This window comes from Mustela erminea, chromosome 1, assembly GCF_009829155.1.
Source record: "Mustela erminea isolate mMusErm1 chromosome 1, mMusErm1.Pri, whole genome shotgun sequence".
Taxonomy (NCBI): domain Eukaryota; kingdom Metazoa; phylum Chordata; class Mammalia; order Carnivora; family Mustelidae; genus Mustela; species Mustela erminea.
This window is the reverse complement of record NC_045614.1, coordinates 52,696,721-52,719,734: the sequence shown is the minus strand read 5'-3', so window position 1 is coordinate 52,719,734 and position 23,014 is coordinate 52,696,721. Positions and strand designations below refer to the sequence as shown.

The 23,014-nt window shown below is 45.0% G+C and overlaps 1 protein-coding gene across 1 annotated transcript in view; it reads right to left on the bottom strand.

Annotated features, from left to right (window-relative positions):
• Window positions 1-20,792, bottom strand: part of SLC6A11 (solute carrier family 6 member 11) — a 128,524-nt gene extending 107,732 nt beyond the window's left edge. The window contains exons 1-4 of the mRNA XM_032327206.1: window positions 20,325-20,792; window positions 17,256-17,390; window positions 16,999-17,139; window positions 13,384-13,474 (exon numbers count right to left, since the gene is read on the bottom strand). Of these exons, the coding sequence (XP_032183097.1) occupies window positions 13,384-13,474; window positions 16,999-17,139; window positions 17,256-17,390; window positions 20,325-20,583 (626 nt within the window). The 5' untranslated portion in view covers window positions 20,584-20,792. The remainder of the gene's footprint in view (window positions 1-13,383; window positions 13,475-16,998; window positions 17,140-17,255; window positions 17,391-20,324) is intronic.
• Window positions 20,793-23,014: the final 2,222 nt, after the last annotated feature.

Here is a 23,014-nt window from a genome sequence, read left to right as displayed (position 1 = left end):
AGAATATTAAAGGCTCTGAGAATTCCTGCAATAAAGACACCTTCATAGTTCTCATTCACCCAATGTTTCCCAAGTTTACTCAGAAGTGTTCCCTATTAGAGTGCAAATTAAAACCACAATGAGATAGTATTTCACACCCATTAGGGTACAGCTGCTAGGATGGCAGTAATCAAGAAAACAATAACAAGTGTCCTCAAGGATGTGGAGAAATGGAACATCATATATTTATTTCTGGTAGGAATGCAAAATGGCTTAGCCACACTGAAAAATGGTTTGGCAATTTCCTAAGAAGCTCAACATAAGGGGCGCCTGGGTGGCTCAGTGGATTAAGCCTCTGCCTTCAGCTCAGGCATGATCTCAGGGTCCTGGGATCAGCCCTGCATTGAACTCTCTGCTCAGCAGGGGCCTGCTTCCCCCCACCCACCCCCCCACTCTCTGCCTGCCTCTCTGCCTACTTCTGATCTCAGTCTCTCAAATAAATAAATAAATAAAATCTTTAAAAAGAAAGAAAGAAAGAAACTCAACATAGAACTCAGAGATTTCACCCCTAGGTTACTCATAATAGCCAAAAACTGAAAGCTACCTAAGTATCTATCTACTGATAGATAAACAAAATGTGGGATATCCATAAAATGGAATGTTATTCAACCACAAAGAGGGATGAAATAGTGATCCATGTCAGAACATGGATGAATCTTGAAAACATTATGCTAAGTGAAGGAAGTCAGTGACCACAGGACCCACACTGAATGGCCCATTTATATGCAAAGTCCTAACTAGGCAAACCCAGAGAGAGGTGGAGGAGTGGTGGCCTGAAGACAGAGGTGGGAGGAGAGATGAATTGCAAATGGGTACCAAAGCCCTGAAGAGGGTCCTGGAAATGTTGTCAACCAGTATTGTGAGGATCTCATAATGGACAGTTACTCAAAATCACCAACTTGCACACCTACAGGAGGAGCAGTGTATAGCATGTAAACGAGATGTCAGTTATTAAGAAGTTAGGAAGGAAGTGTCCCCTGCCACCATTCTGCCTTTCCAAAGTGTTACTTGCTAGCATGACACAGAACATGCGCTGGAAGAACACTCTGGTACTCTTGTGTCTGTGAGCTTGTTTTGCTCCTACTGTTCAGAGGAAACGGAGGCTCCCTGTCATTACTGACCTCGCCTTGGATCACAGACTGCAAGTCGCAGAGCCTGGACTTGCACCCCAGCCTCCTGTGCTGCAACTGCTGGCGGGTGAGACCCACGGAAGTAGAAGGTGGTGAAAAAAGGAGAGTGAGTATAGAAGAAGGGACTGTTAAAGCACTGAAACTCGGGGAAGGCTCCCAACACTTGTACTTCATGGAGAGATGTAAAACAGAGGTACTGCTGATCAGGAGGCAAAGGGCAGAAGGGACAAACTGAGCAGCAGAGGGGCTGCCACAGTTTTTGGAAACCCACTGGTTCTTAACAGAGTCCATCCTCACACGGGTCACACAGATCCCCCGCAGTAGAGAGGACCTTGCCACCCATGGCTGGGGTCCCAGGACCCTCCAATTCCTGAGCCTTTCTCCTCCTCGCCAGGACTCTGCCTAGCCCTAACCTGCTGCCCAGGCCTTTCCAGCCCCATCCCATGGGTTCCCACAGTACCCCACCTCTGCATCATCAGCCACCAAAAGCTCTGATGGAGTCTGACCATCTTTGCCAGCCCTGGCCCCTCTGAGATGTTCTGTGTCAAGGTTGGCAAGGAGTCACTGCCTGCCATGGAGGGACAGCAAGCAGGAAAGGCACACATGCCATCAGGAAAAGTCCTTGGTGACTAAGGAGATCCAGAGTAGGGAGTGGGGATCTGCTCCCACCTCCGGTGTCTCCCTCCAGGAGATCTCCATCCTTTGAATGTCACCTTATCCTTGGCGGGGGGGGGGGGGGGGGGGGGGGGTGGCAGGTAGGCTGGATGCAGGAGTGAGAGGCACTCCACTGGCCAGTTACTTACTACCCATGCCCGTCATTTCACATGGACTGCACCCTGAGGCCTGGGACAGGTACACCCATTTCACCAATAAGGGAATAGAGGTTTCAGATCACGTGCCTGGGGCCCCACCAGTAAGTGGGAGGGACATGTCCTCCAGTTCTGGTGCTTCTTCCCCATCCTGGATGTCTTCCAGGAGAAGTGTAGGGCAGACAAGAGGGTGTGCATCTAGACTAGACATAATGCACTAAGATTTGATAACAGTCCTTAACTTATGCGTTATTCTGTGCCTATAGTCATTTATGAACGCCCATGCCACCAGCTGCAGGGCCATACGCTGGAGGTCCGCATCAATTTACATCTGTCATCATAGCACATCCGAGTCTGCCAGGGTCACACACAATACCTGGCTCAGCTGGAAACCACAATATTCTTTTAAAATCAAGGTTCAAGCCTTTTCCTAAAGGAACCTCTTGAAATCCAACAAAGAACCCCGAAGATGATTTTATTTTGTTTTGGCTGGGCTCCAGAGCTTTCTCTTCATTCATTCCCCTGTTAGTTTCTCCCTTCCTACATCAATTATATCTCCCCATCTGCTAAAAACTATTCCTTCAAGAGCATCAGTCCACCAGCCTACAGAGAGAAGGGACATGTCAGTCAAATTCTGCCACGTGATAGAACAGGCAGTTGCTGGCATATCAGACATGGGCAGGAGGAGCACGGAGGGGTGAAGTGACGCAGGGAGGACTGGAGAGATCTGCTCTCAGCCCGGGTCTGCCTCTGGCTTGCCGAGAGAGGCAGTTTGGACCAGACCCTAACCTCTCACTGCCTCAGAATCCCCTCTGTAGGAGGAGGACCCCCACAGTGATGCCACACCATTTATCCCGGGGATGGGTGGATTAAATTGAAATAGCATGGAGAGAGGGCATGCTTGGGGCGGCGCACACAGCCAGTGCTTTCCTTCCCTTGCTGTACTCAACAAGACATAAAAGGAACCTCAGACAAAGCTCTTCTGGCTCTGTAAACTGCAACTTCCCATTATTTAGTGTAAGACATTTTCTGTGAAAACAAATACACTCCTGGCTGATTTTATATACAAATACCTTTACTCCACCAATCAACAAAAGATCATAGGAGCAGATCAAGCTCTTCAGCACTTACTAAGCCCAAATACTACTGCTCCCATTCTGCAGGCAACAAAAATGAACTGCAGAGAGATTTAAGTAATGAACACAAGGCTAATAAATGCAAGCAAAAGGATTCAGATTCTTGCTGTTTGGACCCAAAGCCCAGGTCTCTGCATCCCCATACTGCATCACTGTTATTTTTAAAGAGCATTTCTGTAATTCTGTATATGAGCCAGGCCTCTACCCTCTGCTCTGTTCACAGTGCTGTGTTTAGACTGCATCAGCAGCAGAGCTACAAACTGGTCCTTCTCGAGGCAGGAGCTCTCTGCAAGCTGGCACCCCAGTGCTGACAACTGAGGGCAAATAGCTCACAGCTGGGGTGAGCCCCCCCCCCCCCCCCCCCCGGGCGCCCCACACTCGGGCCTCCATTTCTAGCAGTGGGGGAGAGCTGCCTGCTGTTCCTTGAATGGGACACCTGGGTCTTGCTTCAGGGGTGGTTACCAGGGTGGATCTGATGGAAACAAGGGAGTCCCAACAGTGGCCTTTGGCAAGTAATCCCTCTGAGTTTCAGCAATGCGGAAATGGAAACCCTCTTGCCTGTGCTCTTTTCCCTTCTTTTACTTAAACAGACTTTCTATATTTTCTGCCAAAAAACCAAAAAAAAAAACAAAAAAGAAGCAAAACAAAACAAAACACAACCTACTTTTGCAATAAGGAAATCCCAGTGTTCACTGGAGAACCCACTTCTGTAAAAGAGAGTTGACCTTTATTAATAGATCTAAATTCCTGAACCTGGGAACCGATTTCCTTCAATAGACATGGCAAAAAGAAAAGTAAAAATGTTACTAAATATACAGGGAAATATTGGCAGGAAGAGATTCTGAATTGTTAATCGTTGTTTCTTGGGGGGAGGGGCCAGGAGGAGCTTACTACAGCGGACTCTAAATTCTTACATTAAATCCTAATCCCCAAATTGATGGTATTAGCATATGGGGTCTTTGTTAAGTGATTAGGTCATGAGGGTAGAGTCCTAATAATGTGACTAGTACCCTTATACAAGAATTCCAGAGAGTTCCCTTACCCCCTCTACTAGGTGAGGACACAGTAAGAAGACAGCCGTCTATGAACCAGGAAATACGTTTTCACAACACACCAAATCTATCAGCACCTTGACTGTGGACTTCTAGCCTCCAGAACTGTGAGACATAAATTGTTGCCAGTCTGTGGTATTTTTGCTATAGCAGCCTGAACCTGTGAAAACACATATTTAATATGTGATACACAAAAGTATCACATTTATGTAGCTGTTGTGTTTGATTCACTTACCACACTCACTACTTTTACAATCAGTGAAATGTTAAATAATTACAATAAAGAGGACACAAAATGCCAGTTCAGGTTTGCTTTGGTGCATCTCCTGAGGGCGGGGAAGAGCTGCCCAGGCCAGCTCCTTTGCACTGAGGTTGGTGTGGCAAAACCTTGTACATCTCAAGGGGACTTCCTCCCTGCTCTCCTTAATTCAGGGCCCCTCGTGTCTCCCTGGCAGTGAGGATTGAGCAGCAGGAATTAAGGAATTCCTCAGTCCATTGGGGGAAGGACCTGTAAGGAGAGACAGCTGCTCCCTCTGATGCACACTCCAGAGCAGGGCCCTCAGGAAAAACCAGGGCTGCCTGGGGGCAGTGGGAGCTGAGAGTTTTGAGCTCTGGTATACGAGGTGGACAATCCCTCAGTTTCTCCAAGATGATGTTTAACGGAAAAATGGATATTTTTTTTCTTTTACCAATCTGCTGGGCCGATATAAAATTAAATGAGACAATGTTAACAAAAATGACTTGTAAGATAGATAAATAATGACTAGTAAGGTGAAACCAAAGTTGTAATTGGGATTAGTCACTCAGGAGAGATCACTGTAATAAATTACAGTGTATTCAGTAACTCCTCAAGCTTCTTTTTTTGAATTATGAAATAATCATGCTTTTGTTTTTAATTTTTTTTAATTCAAATAGTACAAAAAAGTATAAAGCAAAAAATAAATCTCTTTCAACATCCTTGCTTGCCCTCCATCCCACTCCTGGGTGAAAATCATGGTTAACAGCTTCCTGTGTATCCTTCCAGAAAAAAATTTATGGGAAGAAGGTATATACATATATTTTTATAATTATGGTATTATATACAACTTTCTACACTGTGCTTTTTCTAATTAATTTTACCTTAGAGGTCTTTCTCGTATCAATACATTTTCTGCTCATTCCTTTTCAGCAGTTCTTGCAAAAATACCATAATTTATCTAATCAGTATCATAGTTAAGAACATTTTACATGTGTCCTTTTTTTTTTTTTTTAAATGATCACAAACGCTGTTGCTGTTGGCCTGCTGTTCATAACTAGCATGGTCACCCCAGTGGAATAAAGTTCCAGAAGTGGGATTTGGGGGACAAAGCAAATGCACTGCCCATACACTGAGGGTTACTGCTAAGTTGGCTTCCACTGCTATGTAAAAGCTGGGAGAGTCCAGGCAAATTTAGAGCCTCCCATCTGCCCTCATCAGAAAAAGCCCACCAAGGAAGGATATGTGCAGGTAGTAGGCATCTTAGTGCCAGTGGGTAGGTGGGAGGCATTAACGGATCAGAAGGGCAAGTTCTCTTACTCTCCCAGGGCATGGTATGGCCAAGCAGAATTACCTTCATCCCCATAAGACTTGTTTCTACCCATCTTTCCTGAGAGGTAAGGGCACCATCCCCCCCCAACTCCTGCCCTCTCTCCATGCAGAAACTTCAGTTTCATGTGCCTAGACCAAGAAAGTGCTCCCATGACCCCTGCCTCCTGCCTCCTGCATCCACCTGGCAGCATGGGTGATCTGTCTTACTCCCAGATCCCACCCTGTTATCACACAGATATGGCCTTTGGAGGCATTCCACGGGATGATTTCAAACCCTTTATTTATTTATATTTTTAAGATTTTATTTATTTATTTGACAGACAGAGATCACAAGCAGGCAGAGAGGCAGGCAGAGAGAGAGAGAGAGAGAGGAGGAAGCAGGCTCCCTGCAGAGCAGAGAGCCCGATGTGGGGCTTGATCCCAGGACCCTGGAATCATGACCTGAGCCGAAGGCAGAGGCTTTACCCACTGAGCCACCCAGGTGCCCCTCAAACCCTTTAGAAAGGCACCAAAGTCCTTCACACTTGGCTCCAGTCTCCCTGGCTGCCTGCTCTTCCCCGAACACCTCCAACACACTCCCACTGCAGGGTCACGGCTCCTGCTACTCCTTTGACTCGAAGGCTCATCCCCAATATCCACCAGGCTGCCTGCCTCCCTTCTCTCAGGTGCCTGCTCCAAGAGGCCTTCCCTGATCCTGTGACACTCATGCTCCCCGCTTGCTTATTCTCCAGCAGAATAATCCTAACTGAACCTAATACTTTCCGCCTACCTTGTTGTCTGTGACATCTACTCCACCAGGCAAGTCTTTGGTTTTGTTCCTGCTGTATTCCAGAACCCATAATGATACCCGACATACAGCAGGTACTCAGTAAAGACTTGGGACTGACTACATGTTCTGGTCCTGCCTACTTCCTCAGCAAAGCCCCCACCATTCCCCAGTATCCACAGGCATGGACACTACTAGGTAAAGTCTATAAGCCTCAACATACTGCTTCAGGTCATTGGGTTCTTGCCTGTGCTATTTTCTCCACCAGGCATGCTCCTCACTCACTCCACTGGCAAACACATAAACTTCTATTCTCCCTGCAAAACCCTACTAAGCCTCATCAGCTCTATGAAACCTCCCCAAAGCCCAGGCATCCAGGCTTCCTCATCTTAGCTCAACACAACCATCCTACAAATATTTGTTGCTTTATATTTCAAAAAAAATTATTTTATTTCATTATTATATGTTTACTTTCCAGGTTCCTCCACTAAGCTATGTGCTTCTTCAAGGACAGATAGCATTCTGGAGATCTTCTAGTTACTGATAAGGTGCCCAGCACCCAGTAGATTCTCCAAAAGTGTCAAAAGAACAATCAAGTAAAGTAAATGCACTGGGAGCTGTTCAGGTCCACTCTGAGGGGCAAACCTCAGACCAGGCTGAAGAAACTTCTCTAAGAATCCTGAAAAGAATCCACATAGGCTTTCAAAGAGCTGAATGATAGCTTCCTTGTAAAAATTAGCTACCACATACTGAGTACTCACCACATGGAAAGCACATAGGCCTCATCTCATCTAATGCTCCTGGCCACCCTGAGAGTTAGGTCCTATTACCATCTCATTTTCAGGGAAGCAGATGGAGACTCAGGAGGGTAGCTGCCTTGGGTTGAATGCTGTGCTAGTGGAGGAAGTGAGGACTTAAACTGGGTTCTAGAACTTGCTGGCTGAAGTCTACACTGTGTACACAAAGGGGGTAATACATTGGGATTGGGATACTCCAAACTAGCAGAAGTAGACAGTGCCACCCGATGTTGGGTTCTGACTTAGGGAAAGGGTCTGGGAGGCACTTCTGACCCTTCAGTAGGAGACACAAAGGCTCTTTCAGACATACAAGCCAACTCTGCACAAGGATCTGCCATGAATCCATACCTGCAGAGGTAGGGGCAAAACGGGCCATGGAGCCTCAGTACCAGGAGCTAACTCAGGAACCCCATTTACAACCCATGAAAATTCTCCTTTAATCCTCACAGTGATCCAGAGAAACTGGCAAGGGAACAGGACTAATCCCCATCTCACAAACAAGAACGTCAATCACAAATATTCTCTTTCTGCATTCAACCCTTTCCAAAGGGCCTAAGCTATCCTGGGCTCAATATAGGTGAGGACTCATTCAATCATCATCTCAGGCTTGCAGATGGGCTTTATCATGATCACCTGCCTCCAAGGGGTTAAGAAACATCCATTCATTCATTTATTCCCTCCTCCATTCATCCATCTCAGCCAATATTTATTAAGTATCTAGAACGTGCTGGCCGAACAATAGGGAACAAACGAGGCCAGTTCTTGCTGGCATGGGGCTTATATTCTAATGGAGGGAGGGAGAAAATACACAAATAAACAAAGACAAGGGAATTTCAGTAAGTACTGTGTAGACAAAATAACAGAAATGTGGTTGAGAGAAGCTAAGTGCTGATATAGGTGGGATGGTCAGAGAGGGCATCCCAAATGACATCTGCATTAAGATGTAAGGATGAGAAGAAGCCAGACACCCAAGGAACAGGTGAGGACTCTTCTAAACAAAAGGAACAACAAAAGCCTGTGACTGAGCGTGGGACAAATACATACAAAGGACAGAAAGAATGCCGGTGCAGAGGAGGGCAATGGTAAGGGGAACGAGTCTGAGAGGGAGGCAGGGCTGGGCGCTAGGTCCACAGAAAGAATCAGGGTTTCGCTCCAGCTCCTCTGCCTCCCAGAATTTGTATCCAAAGAAAATCAAGTGGCCAAAATGATTTAGAAATAATTTAATTTTAAAAACTCATCCAGTGAAGATAAACCAGGACGATAAGACCTCATCCTCCTGAATTAAGATATAGAACTGAAAACCCTTAGAGCTTAATTTAGGCCCAGCACACAGTATGTGTTCAACAAATGCTAGTTGAATGGACACCGTGCAAAAGTGATTTCAACTGCATACACAGCAAACATGGACTTGTTGAAAACCTGCAGATCAATAGGATTCAAGGTCTTAAGTGAAGAAAGACCAAAGCCCACCAGATATCATGATGCTAGTTACATGCTTGACAGTACTTGATCCCACCAGAGGACATGCACTTAACATTTAAAACTACAAACATATTTAGATAAATGCTTAGATGCCAGATGTATAATAAGTTATTAAGAAAACCAGGATGGCCTAATTTTGAAATCTGACATCAGAAAGACAAATGGCCCCTGCCCCCTAGACCTCCTGCCTGAGCAAGAACCCAAGACTGACCCAGGGCCAGAACTGTTCTCACTGCCTAAACCAACAATTTATATACTGAAAAAGGAAATGAACCTTTAAGATGGGGTGGGGAGGATCAGGTTGGGCCAGGTGTCCAAGGTCAAGGTGAAGCCATGGGCAGTCATGGGCAGGAAAGTAACTAATATCTTGTTACTGATTTTATGATAGTTTAGGGGCTTGTCTCCCCTCTGCTTCTAGAGCACTAGAACTGTATCCCATGCTTCTGCCTCCCCCAAATGTGCAATAGTCCTTCCTATGTGCATGCACCAGGAGCTCAGACATTTGTGGAATGAGTGAACAGGCAGGCAGCTGAGGGTCTATTTTTATCAAGCGGTGTGGTCCTGAATGAGGTCCCTGGAGTTAGAGTCAGCGAGGAAGGGCAATAGGAGCACATGTGAGACCTGAACCAAGGGAAGGCATCTGTGTGCCGGCCACACAGGGAAACAGCAAAAAGAACCAAAGAAGAAATGCTTCTGAGGAAACTTGATCCAATACTTCAAGAGCTGTCACACTGGCAAGGAATTAGGCATGCTCTATCCAAAGCCCCAGAAGTCAACTGTCAGCTGAATTTGAGGAAGAATTCTTTCCCAGCGAAGTATGTGTTTTGTGGACTGCTAGCACTCCGGGAGTGGGGGCGCAGTACGGGAAGGAAGGGAAAGATTCCAAATCATTCCACAGGAAAATAAGTTGAGGAATTTGAGTTAATCAAAGATAACAGATGTTCTTGCTGAGGAGCACAGTTTTTGGCCCTTCTCAAATTTATGTGGCCCCAACAGCTTTCCATAGGATGTTATGAATATCTCACAGAGTCTCTGTTCTAAGCTCATCTGTGAGAAAAGATGAATTAGAGCTGACAAAAGCATCTTATGAAAAGCGGAGTGTCACACCAGTTTTTAAGTACTTTTAGGACATAAAATTCAACACTGCACATATAGTACAGACGCAGTCTAGGAGAAAACTAGAACCACTGGTTTATTCTCTCATAAAAAAGTCCAGATAGACTTACATCTGGAATGGCCAAGTGAAAAGCCAAAAGGTCCAGTTACACATGAGTATGTAAATTAGCTGTCTCCTCCCACCACTTGGTGCCCATGTAAGTAGGTGATAGGGATATTACAAAGAGATCCTGGAAGTAATCAGTGTTGTTGGGTGAGCAGCTTAGTGACAGGATGAGTTCTTGCCAGATCCCACTCTGACTCTTCATGCAGAAAATACTGCCTGCCTGTCTTGCTCCCATTCATCTATCCATTCTGTAAATATTCACTGGGGGGAGGGGGGTCTTCCATAGATCAGCAGTAGTAAGTAAAGCCAAATAAGGTGTTGCTTTAGAACTACCTTTTGGGGAATACAGACAATAAACAAATCCATTGCACAAAAAATGATTTAATTAAGGTTTTCTATATATATTACAAAGGAAATAAATGGTGCAAAACAATGGTAAGTTACACAGAGATCTTGTCTAGTGTGGGGTTTCAGGATGGGTTCTCTGAGGAAGCACAGAGACCCTGTTTTACAGATCCTCAAATGTGCAGGTCAAAAATAAGTCTCTGTGACATTACTCTGGGAAATCATGGCCCTGGAGGGCTGGGAAAGGCCACACAGGCCTACCCACCCAGTAGCCTCCTCTCTAGCACACATCTTATTATGCTATATTTGGGACAATGACTCAGTAGGTCTGGGGAGGACTAGAGAATCTGCATGTCTAACCCAGTGATTCTCGTGCTGCTAGTCTGCAAACATTTAAGTAATACTACTGTATTGGGCATTTTGAAAAACCTAAATAAATGGAGAGCTATACCATGTTCATGGATAGAGAGGCTCAATCACAAAGATGTCAATTTTCTTCAAATTAACTTATAAATTCAATATACTTCCAACCAAAATCCCCATGGAGTTTTTTTTTTTTCTTTATTATTGTTTAACCTGAAAGCTGAATCTAAGATTAATTTGGAGGGCAATTTTGGAAAAGAACAAACTGAGAGACTTGTCTTACTATCTCCAGGCTTACAATTAAAGTACAGGTGAGGTATTAACATAAAATTAGCCAAAGAGAAAATGTAACAGAATAGAACAGAAAGCCCCAAACAGACCTGTACTTTTAGGAGAACTATATATGCAAGACAGCATTACAAATCAATAGGGAAAAGAAATACTACTGAAGAAACTGATAATTTATATTAAAAAAAAAAAAAACAAAACCCTGAACTCCTACATCACATCATATGCAAAAATAAAATTCAAAGTAGGTTATATCCCTCAGTATGAAAACATAAAACATTTAAAACTCTTGGAAGAAAATACAGAAGATTTTTACAACTTTGTGGTAGGGAAATAACATTTTAAATAAGATACCGATTATGCAAACCAAAAAGAAGAGACTGGCAAATTTGACTTCAATAACGTTGAAACTCCTGTATGCCATAAACAAATAAGAAAAGCCACACAGTAAGAAAAGCTATATGCAGCATACTTATATTCAGAATGTATCAAGATACTAATATCTAGAATGTATCAAGAATTCCTACCCATGAGAAAAGACAATCCAAGGAGAAAAAGATAGGAGCAAGAAGGTCACAGATGAGAAACCCAAGAGGAAAAAACACAAAAGTAATTAGAGGAATGTAAATTTAAAATACTAAGATTCAAAACTTTAAAAAAAAAAAAAATCAACCAGACCAAGTGCTTTCTAGAATATAGAACAGCAGAATTTTCATACACTATTGTTTAGAAAGTAAACCAGAATGATCCTTTCAGAAAGCAATTTGACATTATCCGATAAAACCCATGATGCATGCACCCTACTACTAGCAATTCCACTACTAGGTATACCGCCTAGAAACCTCCATTCACACAGACAGGGAAGCATGGAAAAGACATTTATTGTGTGCTTAGTAACAGTGGGAAACAGGAGAAAGTCTAAATCCCCATCAAGAGGAGCTGGCTAAACACAATGTAGTCTTTTTATACATTGAAATACTACACGGCAGAAAAAAATTAATGAACCAAACCTATATGTATCAGCATGGGAACATCTTAAAACCAATACTGAGCAAAGAAACAAAGTTGTGAGAGAATATAAATAATGTATACCATCAATATGAAATTTTTAAATATGCAAGAAAGGTCTAGGCACTATTTGGGAGATGAATATATAACATATTATTAGCATATAGTTTATATGTAACATATAATTTTATACAAACTTACATGGTTACTTATTAAAATGTATGATTATATATTAATATATCATGTGTATATACATATGTGTGTGAGATACACACACACACACACACACACACATCATGTGTAAACTTGAGAATGCTCAGTCTAAATTCAGCATCGTGACCTCTAAAGAGGGAAGGAGATAAATGGTATCTGGGGAGAGAATTAAAATCACTCATAAAACCACTGGCCCTCTACACTACTTATAATAAGCATTAGGGATTAAGGTAAGGGATGTTCTTGAATAAAACCATATTTTTTTCAGATTGAAAGCCTCCAAAAGCATTTAGCCCAACCTCTGACTCAGAGAGGAAGCGTCTCTTCAGTACCTGGAACAAGGGATCCTCCTACCTCTACTCAGAAGATGCTAAGTCAGAGCCACTGTGCCCTGTTATGCATGTTGGTAATGCACAATTCTGGAGCACACATTTCACTATATAAATGATGCCCTCTAGGGTTGTGCAGTGAACAGCTTCTATAACCATTTGTGGCAGCCCTATAACCACTAGGTCATAAACCCTTCTGGAAGGCTGATGAAGAAAAATGACCATCCACACAATTACTGCTTATAATGTGGGTAGATTCAAACACCTCCCCAACAATGATTAGAGGTCCTCCACTAGCTGAACACTTTCAGAGATGGGTGATCACAAGCTTCAGAAGTACTTGTAGATAGTGCTGTGAAACTAAGCTCTTGCTTTAAGCACATTTGAAACCAGCCTCTTTATAACCTCTATCCATCAATGCTGATCTGCTTCCCTTGAGCATGACACCTCAGCTACTGAAAGAAAATGAATCCCCCCTGTCCCCCACCCAGACTTCTGCTTTCCAGACTATAGTTTTGACGTAGGTTACTACAAACACGCTGTCTCCTCTTTTGTTAAAAATGCCTCTTTTTTAACTATCATTTTACGAGTGTTTCTTACCCTAATAAGCAACCAGGCATGCTGACAGGTCATCAAAGAACAAAAAAATCGTTTCTCTCAGCTGCTTCTTTGGGAAACCTCTAAAATCTCCAAAGCCGTCAAATGCCCACAGAAGCTAGCACGAGCAAAGCCAAAGAAAGAAGAGGTCAGGCTTTTCCCAGAGTGGGGCAACGTTAACTGAGCAGAACCAGGACAGAGGCCTCACAGGCCAAGGGACACAAATCATTTTCCACTTACTCCCAAAACTCCATGACGGGAGAGGTGGCATTCTGCAGGGACACATGACTGTGGTTGCTCATGTTCAGTTTCTGGAACTCCACACAATTCTCTACAGTGGAAACAAGACAAGAAATAGAAGATTAACCTCTGCAAGGGCTGGACCTTGGGAAACATTTAGATTTGATGATGCAACCAGCTGGTTTTACCTAGCCGCTCCAAGCAAACATGCCTCAGAGAACACTGGGGATGGAGATCAATAACTTGTCAGTTTAAGAGAGAGGTCTGGTCAGATTAGAACAGGAGCAAAATTGGGGGAGGGCAGGGCACCTTCTCTCAGTCCCACTCCATACGTCCTATCCAACTCTTCCTTCCTGCCTTGCTCCCTCTTTTCTATTTCTCTACTGAAGGCCTGCCCATGGCATCTCTGTCCTGCCTAGTGGCCCCAGCAGGAATGGCGGGACTAAAGGAGTTGTGTCAGTCATGGGGTCACTAGGATAATAATGCATTTGAGACTGAGTTCTCCTTCATGTAGAACACTAACATTGTAGCTGCCTCATAAAGACATGATAACTGGATGAAATGTCATGAGCCTGTATGTGTAAAGGATTTCTGCTTTCTTCACCATTCCCTCAATTGATCCGTTGGTCCAAGGAAAGTTTTGTTGAATGTCTCTTTATTTCATGAAACTTAATGACCAAGGGGGATTCGAATTTCAGGTAAAAACATCCAACTGTTGAACCTTAATGGCCCAGATCAACCTCCTCCTCCAGGAAGACTTACTCAATCTCCCTCCCCTCAAATGCTAAGAAAATTAGGATTTAAAGGCCCTCCAAGGAACCACCTTCTCCAACTCCCTTTATTTTGAAAAGGAGAACCTTAAGGGCCAGAAATAGTCAACGGACCTGCACCTAAACCCTCTCCCTCCTCTACAAAGTCACCAGCCAATTGCAGACAGACCAGGGAGTCAGCTGCTTTGTTATGGTCATCACCCAGCTCTGTTCCCCACCAGGGGACCCATAGTTCTTTACAGCACCCCTGGTTACAGAGCCACCTCAGCCAGACTGGGAACCAGAGCCAGACTGGGAACTCCCTGAGGGCAGCTGTGCCATTCACTGCAGGGGCCCTGCACCCAGCAACAGAGTCTGCATAGAGCCAGTGCTCTGCCCAGTCAGGTACTGCTCTCTCCTCACACGTGAGCAAATTCTCCAGCTACATCTGTGAATTCTGGAGCAGGAAGCCCTCCTATACCTGATGTTCACCACATCAACAGTGTTCACACACTCTTAGCGAAAGGGGGCTACAAACCAGGGGCAGACAGGTTCACAGTCTGCTGGGGAAATGTCCTCTGATCACTGGCCTCCTTCCTGCTCCCCTGGCAAGTGCTAATCATCTTCTGAAGAGGGGGATGGGTGTGGGGTCCACAAAGTCCTGAAAAGAGTCTGAAAACCCGAGATTATAGGTGCCCTTGTGCCTTTATCCAGGGAGAGGAGTCCTTAGTTTTGATCAGTCTCTAAAACAAGGTTTTTTTTTTCCCCCCTAGAGTAAAAAAAATTTCTCAGACATCCGACATGGACAAGGTGTTTTTATTAAAATGACATTTAGTTATGTACAAATAAATGAGTGATTATAGTATTATGGTAATCATACAACTATAAAAGCAGTATTAAGTTTATACATTAAGTATCAACTACAAAAGACAATTCAGATTGATAGCATAAAATCGATGTGTAGTATAATGCCATTTTGTGAAGTTAAATGGACTTCCCAGCAGAAAAATGGAATCAACAGGGAGGAGGCAGGGTCTATGGAGCTCTGCTTGCCTGTTCTTCCACTGGCTACTTGAGATTCAATGCTACTACCATTTTTTTTCTGGTCACACTTGCGCAACATCCTTATTCTTAGAGTTTGCTACATTCTTAACTGGACTTCACTTAGTACTGAAGCACCATTTATAAATTAAATCTCTCTGCTCTTCTCCATTGGCCACCATCCTATTTATCAAAAACAAATCTTAAGTTGCAAACACGCACAGCCAGGCACTGCAACCTCCTGCCTGACCTTGGTTATAAGATGGTTGTGCACAGAATCCATGGGCGCATATTTTTAGAGTGTCCTCAAAATAAACACACAGAATTAAATTATCATGGAGGACTCATAGGCCTCCTAGAGTATACACTTGAATTTTAATTTGAGAAACATCCCAATGAAATCCCTGGCCAAAGAAAGGTTAAGAACCACGACCCTAGGGGCACCTGGGTGGCTCAGTGGGTTAAGCCACTGCCTTCGGCTCAGGTCATGATCTCAGGGTCCTGGGATCGAGTCCCGCATCGGGCTCTCTGCTCAGCAGGGAGCCTGTTTCCTCCTCTCTCTCTCTCTGCCTACTTGTGATCTCTCTCTGTCAAATAAATAAATAAAATCTTCAAAAAAAAAAAAAAAAAAAAAAAGAACCACGACCCTAAAGAGAGACAATAAGAGACCTCTACAAAATGCAATGGGTGGGAGCTGGATAAAGTCATGCAGGACTAGAAGCTACTTCACAGCACTTCCTAGGCCTAATTGCTACTGTTCCTTCTGCTGGTAACCAACATCCTACCCAGTCTTACTGTATCTCAGGATGACAGACCGCTTCCAGAGACAACCTAACCACAGGTTATAACACAGATGATGAATAGCTTAAAGCACGTGTGCCGATTCCAGTCAAAAGGCAGTGGCTCCCTGGAGCAGAGCGGAGAAGGGTTCTGAGGCCAAGACTAGATTCAAAAAGGGAAGAGGTCTACAATCGATTGGTGATGTCTGCTCTGAACCTGGCCGTCAGATAGGGATTGAACATGTTATTTGCCTTCCCTGGATTATAAGACTCAATCTTAATAGGATGGACAAATTGAAAAGCCAACAGCACATTAGAATCCAAAGTAATCTAAAAAGTTATCCACTCGAGGAAGCAGGAGAGTGGTAAATTCAAATATCTACCTGAGTTAGACAGGTAAAGTAAATATGTAATGTGGACTAAGTGGAGACTGTGGCCAAATTGAGGACAGAGGTGTTGTCCAAAGACAACTGCTTATTAGCCCCAGAATTGCTGCCAAGCAAGAATTTGGCAATGTGGGTCTGCTGTTGCCAGGTTGTTTTTTTAATTTTTCAAGAGAAATTGGAAATCTGGATTTTCATGTGAGGTCTTCTGGTTTTTAAATTTTGTCAACGAGATACATTTTTGAAATTCACTGATCACTGATCAAAAACCTAATGGTGTGTAGGCCCCTGGTTTGCAACCCTTAATCTAGTCTAACCCCTTCATTTTAGAGAGGAAAATCTGATATCCAGAAATGCAGGGCTGGAAATGGAGCTTGACCCCCTCATACCTGCCTGCACAGGACTCAGTCTCTATATTTGGCAAAGTGAGGAAAGAACATCACCATTCCACTACCTGTGCCAATTCCTGGGCCAGGGCTCAGCTCAAGCTCAGGGCTGCAACCCACAGAATGAAACCAGACCCAGTTAAGAACTGACCTCCAATTTCAGTGGAGTCTGGACTCATGTCAAAAGGCCAAAGGCTGATTGATCTCCAGGATATGGGCATACCCTCAATGCCAAGTCCCCCAGCACCAGCAGACAGACCCTCCCTGGGGGCCATACCTGTGTTCCATTCATGCCCACAGGTGGCCCAGGGAAGCTCTGTAGTGAAGCAGTTGCTCAGGTAGAAAATGGCCCATGCCAGGATGATGATGTAGTACACGTTTAGATGGGCCTCAATCACCTGTGTTGCGTAGCCAATGCCTGAAAGAACAAAGGGAATGATTTGTATCTCTCTCCACCTTGTTACAACAGTCTCAGCTACTTTTCACAGCCTGACATCACTCAGGAACCACTTCATTTTCTAACTCAATGCTTACCTTCAAATAAAGGGCAAATTTTCCTCCAACATGTAATGCCACCTTCACTAGTGAACTGTCCCAGAGCTGTTTCCAAGAAAAAAACAGGAATTCCACAGCAAATAAAAAACACCACGTAGGGAATCAGGAACGCCCCTACAAGGATGCAAAGTAAGGGAATGCGGTTAAAATTGCCTCTACTATTTCAAGTTTGACACAAGAAATCTTTAATAAGCACCTCCTATGTGTGAGACATGTTCTCTGAGCTTAAAGTCAAGTCCACACCTTGAGTCAGAAAACATGGCCCTGGGTCTGTGCTGTTTGTACATCTACCACCCATCTCCCAGCCTTAACTTCATCTGTAAAATGGGGCTTTAAAAATCAATATCTATACCACTCTTCTCACAGAAATGTACATCTAAGATGATAATGTCAAAGTGTTTTCTTTCCTTGATTCTGTGTTTATATATTTCACCCTACAGCATAGGTTAAATCAATTCCCTTTCTGAACATTACATTGTCCTTTTGTATTCTAAAGTAACCTCAACAGGCGAGGTAAGGGTGACCCCTTCTTCTTATTTACTTTGAAAGTAATCTACAAAAAGAATGTTTTCATTAGGAGATGCATTCTCCAGGAGATGTGCAATAAGCAGCCTCAGGCCCCAGCACATGAGAGTCAGATAAAGGAGCTGAGTTATAAGGGGTTTGCTGTAAGAATCTATCTATTCAGAAAAGTTGACTTTGAATCAGTCTGAGAAAAGACCACCATAAGCTTTAGGGCTCCTATCTTGATACACACAATACCCATTGCCTGGGCCTTTCTGTGAAACAAATTAAATAACTGAGGTGAACATGAGCTATTTTAACCAGAAAGGGATTTTTTTCAAATCCCTCATTCTCTCTCACCCATCTAATAACAAAGCCTGAACACACATGCTATTGCCCACCATCTGATCTCACAAACGAAGGCTTTAACTGAAATTGCTTTTTGCTAAATGAAGTCTCTTTAACCTTAGAATTAATAACAACCCGTTTCGATCAATCCTGATAGTAGGACAGCATCTACCAGATTTTGAAAGGGTTTTAGCTTTTTTGGGCAAGATACTTTTTTTAAAGTTTCACAATGGGAAAGAAATTCATTAAACTATTGTTAGGATCTATGAATAGAACTGTGTATTTTTTTTTTTTAAAGGCAAGCAGTTGGTAATCAGATACCCCAACTCTATCAGAAGCAAAAAGTGTGTGAGAAGGGACAAGAGGATCTGTTTGCTGAACATAAATCTAAGTGTTTACAACAAGCTGCAGTAGGTTCCCTAATACATTGTAGTATACTTGTGAACCCTCTAGAACCTAACAGGTGGCACTTTCTGAAAAACTTTTAGCCTATGTATTCACAAAACTAGCAATCCTTAAGATAACTAGCTCAATTAAATCAGGTTATCTGTGTACGTAACGGAGACTCTTGGCAAATTACAGAGAAAAAAAAACCTAATTTTTAAACTTTGCTCACTACACCTTTTTTTTTTTTTTTAATCTGTGCAGAATTTGTAATTAACCCAACTCACTCTGTTTTCTCCTTTTAGGCATGCATTTGGTTTTGGCATAATAATTTCCTGTATTTAAAAAAAGGTGTTAAAACAGTTTTTGCCTGGGACTACCCTAAAGGGTTTCCACAGGTTTCTAAGAAGACACGGCAGCTACTAAAGGCTGAATCTGCAGAGGCAGAACTCACAGCTGAGGCCATAGGGCACATTCCGGGTCTCCAAGGCCACTCCCTCTCTCTCTCTCATGCCAAGCCACCAACACCGGCGGCCACTTCATTACCAGTGCAGAGCAGGCTTGGAGCAGCCTGTGCCTTCAGAGTGAATGTCTCCAAAGAAAGGGCCCGGGCCAAGCAGTACCCTTCTCGCTGTCCCTGCAGCTGCTCGCACAGGAAGTCCAGCTCCACGCAACCTAACAGTGTGGTCCCTGCCAGCCAACTTCTGAGCCACCTTCAGTGGGATCTGGGAATCTGCTGGAGGAGCAGGCGAACAGCAGGGAGAGAGAGGAATGCATAGACACAGGCTTTTCCTTAGAGAAACTGTGCCCAAGAAGGTATCACAAGGTACCCTTGCCATGCACCTGCCTTCTGTCCTGCAAATATGATAGGTGGAGGCTCCTAAAGTCCTTGAGTGGAAAGATTTGAGGATTCACTGCAGCATCACCACCAAACTGACTTGGACACGTCACTAGGAAAGACTCTCTCATCTCCTTCCTTTCCCTGTTCCCTGCTCCAATACCTCTAAGTATCTCCTACACATTAAATCAGTATTGTTGCTATTTGTTTTAGGTGGCTCTGAGACTAGTGAAAGGAAGTGCTTGGGGCCAATGTTTCCACCAGATGGGCCAGGAAGGGGACCTAGTGAAGGCCTTAAGGGCAAATGAAAGACTGGGCAGGTAATCAAACATTAATGCCCCAACTTAAAGTTTTCCCTGTTGTCAGTCCAATACCAGTTTAAAACAAGGCCTTGGTGGCAGAATCCCATCTTTACCTCTCACAGGGTTATTTCTTTGAACCTTTGTATCTCATCTGCAAAATGGGTACGCCAATGCCCGCAAAGATGACTTTAAGGATGCAAGGAGATGATGTAGGTAAAGCTTGTTACAGAGTCTGGCATTTCAGTAAGCGCTCAAAACCTGAGCCTACTCAGATCACAATGAGAGTCCCTTTCCTTCATGCTGGTTTCCAGTGAGGAAAGCTGAGGGTCAAAGGGTTTTTCTCCTCCTTAACAGTGATACGGGTACAAAAAGCAAGGGCTCCTAGCCTAGGCCTCCACCTCAAGTTGCCGCAGAACACACCTGGCTGTCAAGTCCCCGCGTGCCAGCAGGCGGCACATTCAGGTGCGAAGAGGCGCGTGCACATGCGCCCTGGGAGAGGCGAGTCTAGCCCTGGGAAATGCTCCCGCGCCAGGTGGCCCACAGAGGGCATTCCCCCGAGGGTCCCGCTACACGCAGGCGCGGGCGGGGTCGCACGCTCGCCCCCTTGCTCCCCGCCCCCACCGGGCTGAGTTCCCCTCCCCGTTCTCCCTCACGTCGCGCGTGCCGCCTCACCTCCTCCGTTCTTGTAGCACAGGTAAGGGAAGCGCCACACGTTGCCCAGCCCTATGATCTCCCCAGCCACGCTCAGCACGAACTCCACCTTGTTGTTCCAGTGGCCACGCTCGTGGACCGCCTTGTCGCGCTTGTCGCGCGGATCCCGCGCGGACGCCGCGCCCCCGCTGCCGCCGCCGCCGCTTCCCAGCGCCTCAGACTCCCGCGCCTCCTCGGCAGCCTTCCCATTGCCCAGAGGCAGCGCCTTCTCCGCCGTCATGGCCGCGCTGGCTGCCTCGTGCGCCGGGCCCGGCTCTGCGCCGCCGCCCCGGGCGGGCTGGCTTTTCAGGAGGCGCGAGCGGGCGGGAGGGGGAAGCAGGGGGTGGAGCTGAGGGGCCGGGCCCGGCCAGCGCGGGGACGGGAACGCCGCGCGCCGGGCCCGGCCCTCAGGGCGCCCACGCCGCCTCAGCCCCGCAAGGCCCGGGAACCCGCGAGCACCTTGCGCGCGCCGAACACCTTGCGCGCGCCGAGCACCTTGCGCGCGCCGAGCACCTTGCGCGCGCCGAGCACCTTGAGCGCGCCGAGCACCTTGCGCGCCCTTCCTTGCTGTTCTCCTACCCTCTGGCCTTAGGACAAGAGAGGAAGGGCCTAGGTTGGGCTCCTGGCACCAGTCCCTCAAGTTCCATCACGTGTTTAACCTCTGAAAGCTTGGGCCTAGACTGCCCATCTCGAATAAGAGAAGTGGGCTCTAGACCAGACTTCTTCCATCTTTAAGGTACATACCAAGCACCTGCAGATCCTGATCTTGTGGGTCTGGCAGGGCTGGAGCTTCTGTGATCTAACAATCCCCAGGTGTGGATGCTGCTGGTTCAGGAACTACACCTGGAGGAAAAGGAGAGTAAATGAACTCTTGATTTCTTCCCAGTTCTCAAGGTTTGCAAACTTCCCTAGTATGGGTACGCCTACAGAACTTGTTCATCCTGGTGCTCACTGTTCTAAACACAAGGAACCAGGACAGTGTGGCAGATGAGCATCTGTCTGAAGACAGGCAAGTATAGGTTGAATCATGCTCCACCTGAGTTGTGTGAAGTCATCTGACCTCAGTGTCTTAGTTTTCCTGATATGCAAAAGGAAATACCAATAATACCTTTCTTAGGGGTTGTGTGTGGGTTTGTACTTAATGAGAAAATGCTTATAAAGTACTGAGTATGTTGGAAGAGCTCAATGAACATTAACACTTTTTAACAATATCATATAATGTGTAGTAACACAATGTCTATATTTGTGCATCTTCTTGTTTAGTATCTATCATGTCACTTAAATTGTAAGGATGATATACACTGTCTCATTCATTATAATAGCCACAGAGCTTAACGCAAGATCTAGCACATAGTAGGTGTTCAGTAAATACTATGGCAAGAGAGAAAGAGGAAGGGAGGAAGAAGGAAAGGGAAAGAAAATTAGATCTGCAAGGGACTACAGAGATCATCAGATCCACCTCAGTCATTTCACAGCGCTGGAGGAGCCCAACCACAAGATCTCTTACTAATGCCACTCTCTGTGTTCTCCATCCATCCCTTGGAGCTCCTTCTGGGGCTTTTTGAGGGAAAACTTCCCCCATCTGGTAGCCTTCAGCCTCTGCTTTCATTCTAGCTTACAACTGCTCGAGTCTCTCCCCACCTCCACCCCTCTAGAAAACCATTCCTGCCACCATTTCCCATTTCAGGCCTTCTTCCTCCCCTCCCCCTCACTATCATATTTCTTGAAAGAGTAAGTTTACATGCTGCTGGCCCTGTCTTCACTTCCCACTCACTCCTCAGCCCACAGCAATCTGGTGCCCACCCCCACCGTTCCTTTGAAAGCGCTGTGAAGTCCCTGAAATCCTCTTCATTTGGCAGATCTTATAGTTCCTTGTCCATCCCCATCCTGCCTGACCTCTAGGTAACTTTCTGTACCATTGTCCTCTTCTTTCTGTCTTAAAACTCACATTTGCATGCTTTCTTTAATACTGCCTGCCTCAGCTGCTGTTTCTCTTCCTGCTTCTCAGCTCTTTCTTTCTCTCCTCTTAAATTTCATCTCATGCCTTTATCACCCAAAAAAAAAATAATAATGCCCACACCTCCCACACCTCTGTCCCCATGTGCTGTACAGGGTATGTCCAAAAGCAAAGATCCTGCCGAGTGTTTAGGATAAGAGTAAACTGAATTCAGGTAGATGTGGGGTCACATCCAGGCTCTTCCCCTTAGGAGCTGTGTTATCTCTGTCCTCAGACTCCCTCCTCTGCCAAGTGGCGTTGATACTAGTTCTGACCCCATGGGATGGTGTGAGGGTTTGCAGGCTGAAAGCTTTGAAAACAATAGGTACTCTGTGAATAGTAGCTATTATTTTTATTTTGAAGTTGATGGTGATGTCATTCCCTTGCTTAAAAATTTTCATTGGCCTTTCTTTGCCTACAGGATGAAATCAAATTGCTTATCTTGACATTCAAGACTACCCCACAATCTGATTGCCCTAGCCTTTCCTTCTAAACGGATGCTGTGTCTATCCCACACAAAAACTCCATATTAGTACTTTGATTTGGGGGAGAGGGGGGCGTGATCCTCAATACTGCACATAGAATGGTCTATGAAGGAAGGAATTCATGTCTGACCTTGACAGTGCCTGCACACAGTAGGCACATAGTACCTAGGAGTCCTACTGTTTAAATTAAC